The 4927-nt window shown below is 37.7% G+C and overlaps 2 protein-coding genes across 2 annotated transcripts; both read left to right on the forward strand.

Annotated features, from left to right (window-relative positions):
• Positions 1-263: 263 nt before the first annotated feature.
• LOC132009721 (protein PIGBOS1-like) lies at positions 264-404 on the forward strand. The gene has a single exon (XM_059387751.1). The coding sequence runs from the start codon at positions 264-266 to the stop codon at positions 402-404; it is 141 nt and encodes a 46-aa protein (XP_059243734.1).
• Positions 405-2185: 1781 nt separating this feature from the next.
• Positions 2186-3118, forward strand: LOC132009722 (olfactory receptor-like protein OLF4). The gene has a single exon (XM_059387752.1). It carries the CDS (start codon positions 2186-2188, stop codon positions 3116-3118), a length of 933 nt encoding a protein of 310 aa, XP_059243735.1.
• The last annotated feature ends 1809 nt before the right edge of the window (positions 3119-4927 follow it).

Here is a 4927-nt window from a genome sequence, read left to right on the forward strand (position 1 = left end):
GGGCAGGATTATAAAGCATGGTCTGCAGACCTTTTTGCACGTTGGATGAAATCCAGTTTGAGGATTAGAGTGGGCACCTTGGGTTTGTTAAAGGATAGAAAAATACCTAAAGCCCAAGAATGTCAATAAAAAAATGTCACATAAAGCTCTGAAACTTGTGTCTGCCACTGAGTGCAGCAGATCTGAAGATATTTCCTGGATGTGGACTGTAATTTTTCAAAAGCCACAGTGGGACAGAAGCACTGCATGGGATTTGTTGAAAAATGTTTGGGAGATTGACTCTTCCAAAACTGCTTTTTACTAGCATCCTTGGAATTGCTGGAAGGATGTATATTTATCAACTCATATTGGAACAATATTACCAAGATCAGATGGAATTAAAAGAAAAGTTGAAATTGGCATAAAAATCAAAAGAGAAGAAAAGTTAATACTACATGAAGATGAACTGTGATTGTTTAAAAATCTACTGAAATTATACACTGATTATAAATAATCTAGTAGATTGGGAACACTGAAAATAAATTTTTAAAAAATAAATAAAATTTTTTTAAAAAATAAATAATCTGGTAGAAAGTTAAAAAAAAAAAAGATGCCACATAAGAGAAGGCAGAAAGGGGCTAACCTTATCTCCTATCAGACCACATATAAAAGAGTTAGGCAAATAATGATGCAGGAGGTACAGGGAAAATAAGTCTTCTATGCTCCAACTTTTGTTGTTTCGTGTACCTTTCTTTTTGGGAAGTGTTGGTTTATCCCATTGCTAATTTGAGGGGGGTGTACATATATATCACACCCAATTAGAACCACACATTAAGTTTAACAATCTCAACATACTTTTTTTTTTTAATTTTTTATTTTTTATAAACATATATTTTTATCCCCAGGGGTACAGGTCTGTGAATCACCAGGTTTACACACTTCACAGCACTCACCAAAGCACATACCCTCCCCAATGTCCATAATCCCACCCCCTTCTCAACATACTTTTTCTAACATTGTAATAATAGCAATTTAATCATAAGGAATATGAAAGACCTTTAAAAGCGTGAGCAGCAGTCACTCTGTGAAACTGACATTAGTACTGAATAAATTAATGAATTATGTATATGTATACATTCACATAAATATATATTTTTTATATATTATTTGTCCATAGGAGGCTTAAGTATTGGCATTTCTGCATTTTGTAGGGGAAAGTCACTAATCTGGCCTACTTGCATTGGATCCATTCCTAGCATAACCAGGATGGTCAGGGCTGAGAAAGGGGAATAACACAACCCAGAAGACCATGGTGTCCTCTGTGTGTATGACTTGTAGAGTGGGAGCAGTCCCCACAAAAGGGTGCCAGGATTCATAACTCCCAAGGTTACACAATACAGGGGCCATAACTGAATCAACAAAGAACCGTAAGAAGGAGATGTTGTTCAATTAATCGGATGCCTTTGCAATACGATGAATACAGTGGGAGCAGTGGGAGAAACAGTGTGGACACGGATATCCCTGTGCCTTGAGGGTTCAGAGGTAGAGAGGCCACTTTCCTCCTCAGCATGTCTGACAACATCTCTCCTCAGTCTCCCTCCTGCTCATTCCCCTTGCAGCACTGACTTTGCTCCTTTGACTTGAACCTGGGAAACATGTACCTTCTTTGAGGATTTTGCACTGGCCATTCCCTCTGATGGACACACACTTCCCCCATATTCCTTCATCTATCCCTCTGTCTTACTTGAGATCTATATTCCAGTATGACCTTTGCAGAATTTCTTATATACCCAGGAAAATGGCGTGCCCTATTCACACTATGCTTTACCCCTGCTTTCATTTTCTTCATACCTCCTGCCACCATCTGAAATGCTTTTTAATTTTCTTATTTGTTAATGTATTTTTTCTACATCAGTGAATACTAAGGATTTTTATTCTTTACCACCCCATAGTCCTTGCCTAGACAATGTCTAAAATGTGGACAACACTCAATTTATGTTTGGGGAAAAAGTAAGTAGAACAAAAATTCCAAAACTATGGGGGTATAGAGGTTCCCCTTCAGTGTACCATATCTATGCACAACCTATTAAAGTGAATTTCTAGAATATAAAATTTTAAAAGTAGCATTTTAAAACTGAGAGTAATACAAGATTGTGTGAAAATTAGTCATGCTATTTGTTTCTGTCCTTGAAGTCACCTCTACCACATGGAACCAGGAAATGATACACAAATTTCAGAGTTTCACCTTCTGGGTTTATCTGAGGACCCAGAACTGCAGCCCCTCATATTTGGGCTTTTCCTCTCCATGTACCTTATCACTGTGTTTGGAAACCTGCTCATCATCTTGGCCATCAGTTCAGACTCCCACCTCCACACCCCCATGTACTTTTTCCTTAACAACCTGTCCTTTGTTGACATCTGTTTCACCTCCACCATCATCCCCAAGATGCTATGGAACATCCAGACTCAAAGCAAGGTCATAACATATGCAGACTGCCTCACACAGATTTATTTTCTCATACTCTTTGCTGTGTCAGACATCTTCCTCCTGAGTGTGATGGCCTATGACCGGCTAGTGGCCATCTGTTACCCTCTGCACTACATGGTCGTCATGAATCCCTGGCTCTGTGGTCTGCTGGTTCTGGTGTCCTGGATCATTTCTATCCTGAATTCCTTGCTACATAGTTTAATGATGTTGCGGCTTTCTTTCTGTGCACATTTCCAAATCCCCCACTTCTTTTGTGAACTCAATCAGATGATCCAACTTGCCTGTTCTGACACCTTTCTTAATAACTTGGTGATGTATTTTGCAGCTGTTCTGCTGGGTGGTGGTCCTTTCTCTGGGATCCTTTACTCTTATTCTAAGATTGTTACTGCCATATGTAGAATATCATCAGCTCAAGGCAAGTATAAAGCATTTTCCACCTGTGCATCTCACCTCTCTGTTGTCTCCTTGTTTTATTGTACAATGCTTGGTGTGTACCTTAGCTCTGCTGCTCCCCAGAGCTCCCACTCAAGTTCAGTGGTCTCCGTGATGTACACCGTGGTCACACCTATGTTGAACCCCTTCATCTATAGCCTGAGGAACAAAGATATAAAGAGGGCTCTGAAAGCAATCATTGGGATTCCAGTGATGTAACAGCCAATCATCCCGGGGCTGAGGAAGTGCCCATGATTGCATACCCATGAGGTTCACAGCCTCAGAGCCAGGAACTGATATTCGTTGATCAGACTTTGGACATAGAATTGGCTCCTTCTATTTATTTCCTGGAATTTCCATTTGTTTGAATTCAACTTCTCTGTATATTTAAGCAACTCACTTTATTAACCTTCTGCTCTATCTGATATACTGACAGTTTTCCCCTTTGTCCATAATATATTTTTCCACGTTTTTTTTCCACCCTTGATCAAAAATACTTGGAAATTCTCATTTATGTCATGGAGTACCGCGGATTTCTTAAGAATACCTTCTCCTTGGTCACCAGGGTGCCTCAGTCAGTTAAGCATCTTCCTTTGCCTCAAGTCATCATCCTAGAGCCCTGGGATTGAGCCCTATGTTGGGCTCCCTGCTTGGTGGGGAGTCTTCTTGTCTCTCTCCTTCTGTCTGCTGCTCCCCCTCCTTGTGCTCACTCTCTCTCTCTCCCTCTCTTTCCTTCTGTCAAATAAATGAATAAAAAAATCTTTTAAAAAAGAATATTTTCTATTTAAAGAACATGTATCATCCCAAGTAATTTTCTCTTATTTTAAAAAAGAATAGTCATGATTCATATTATTCATACAGAAAAAAATACTAGTTTGATAACTATGGTCATTTATATAATCTTATAATAAAGGAAAGTATGAGATCCCAGTTTTTCTCTTTTGTGTATGTCAAAACTTTGTATATCACTGCCTCACTGCTCATCCTGACAATGTAGACAAACTTATAGTTTGTCCTATAGGTAGTCACTGAGTTCCAGTCTCCTTATTGGGATCTTGTTCTCCCACCCAGCTGTGTCCATTGTGCCTACGGCAGTGATGGGAAAAATGAATAGCAAGTACATGTCTCCAAGTGGAGTCTACACAGAAAAACATATTAGAATAAATAACTTCATATGGCCTTTGAGACAGGGAAGATCTTAAATACGATGAAGAAAAATTGAAATTATACTTTGTATTACTAAGCAGAGTATTTCATTTTATGCTGCCATAAAACACTCATACTCACTGAAGTATGCAGTTTGACATTCATGTACAAGAATTGGCTTCCCCCTTTGTGGTAAATAATTGGTTGGCATATTTATGATGTTTTCTGACTCATCTTCCTCTTTCTGCTGCATAGAAATAGGACTATTTTCTTCCTTCTAAATGAAATATTTCCTCTTTTCTAAATTTTGTCATAACCATAAAATGGGAAATGATTGAATAAAATCAATATCATCCATTACATATCATCCATAAATTTCTTCAGAATCAAAGTATGATCCATTAGAGAGACTGAATTCCTGTCCAGTCATGTGATTCATGTGCAAAGAAGCATCTCCTTCCAGCTTCTCTTGGTGACCTGGAAGGTACTCTAACAAAGTCTGTCTTCATTTCAGCCACCTAAAATAAATATACAGAAACACTTTGTTGAATCCAAAGGAAACATTCAAGGTTAGGAGTGTGAGTATGTACGTGTGTGTGTACTTGTATACATCTTTCTCTAAAATGAACACATTCACACAATTTATGTAGACATATAAAGAATTATTTAAATCTCATCTAATGTATTGAAAGAAAATCTAAAAAAGGGAGAGGATAAAAATCCAAAGAATAAACATTTGAATCAAAATAAAATATGAAGAACGTAGAATTTTGACACAATCATTTAAAATAGAATGAGTAACTTTAACTTTTTTTTTTAATTTTTTTTTATAAACATATATTTTTATCCCAGGGGTACAGGTCTGTGAATCACCAGGTTTAC

This window comes from Mustela nigripes, chromosome 2, assembly GCF_022355385.1.
Source record: "Mustela nigripes isolate SB6536 chromosome 2, MUSNIG.SB6536, whole genome shotgun sequence".
In the NCBI taxonomy this organism is placed as follows: domain Eukaryota; kingdom Metazoa; phylum Chordata; class Mammalia; order Carnivora; family Mustelidae; genus Mustela; species Mustela nigripes.

What these genes read in the sequence shown, in the direction of transcription:
- LOC132009721 (XM_059387751.1), top strand. Translation starts at nt 264, where the DNA reads ATGTTTGGGAGATTGACTCTTCCAAAACTGCTTTTTACTAGCATCCTT.
- LOC132009722 (XM_059387752.1), top strand. Translation starts at nt 2,186, where the DNA reads ATGGAACCAGGAAATGATACACAAATTTCAGAGTTTCACCTTCTGGGT.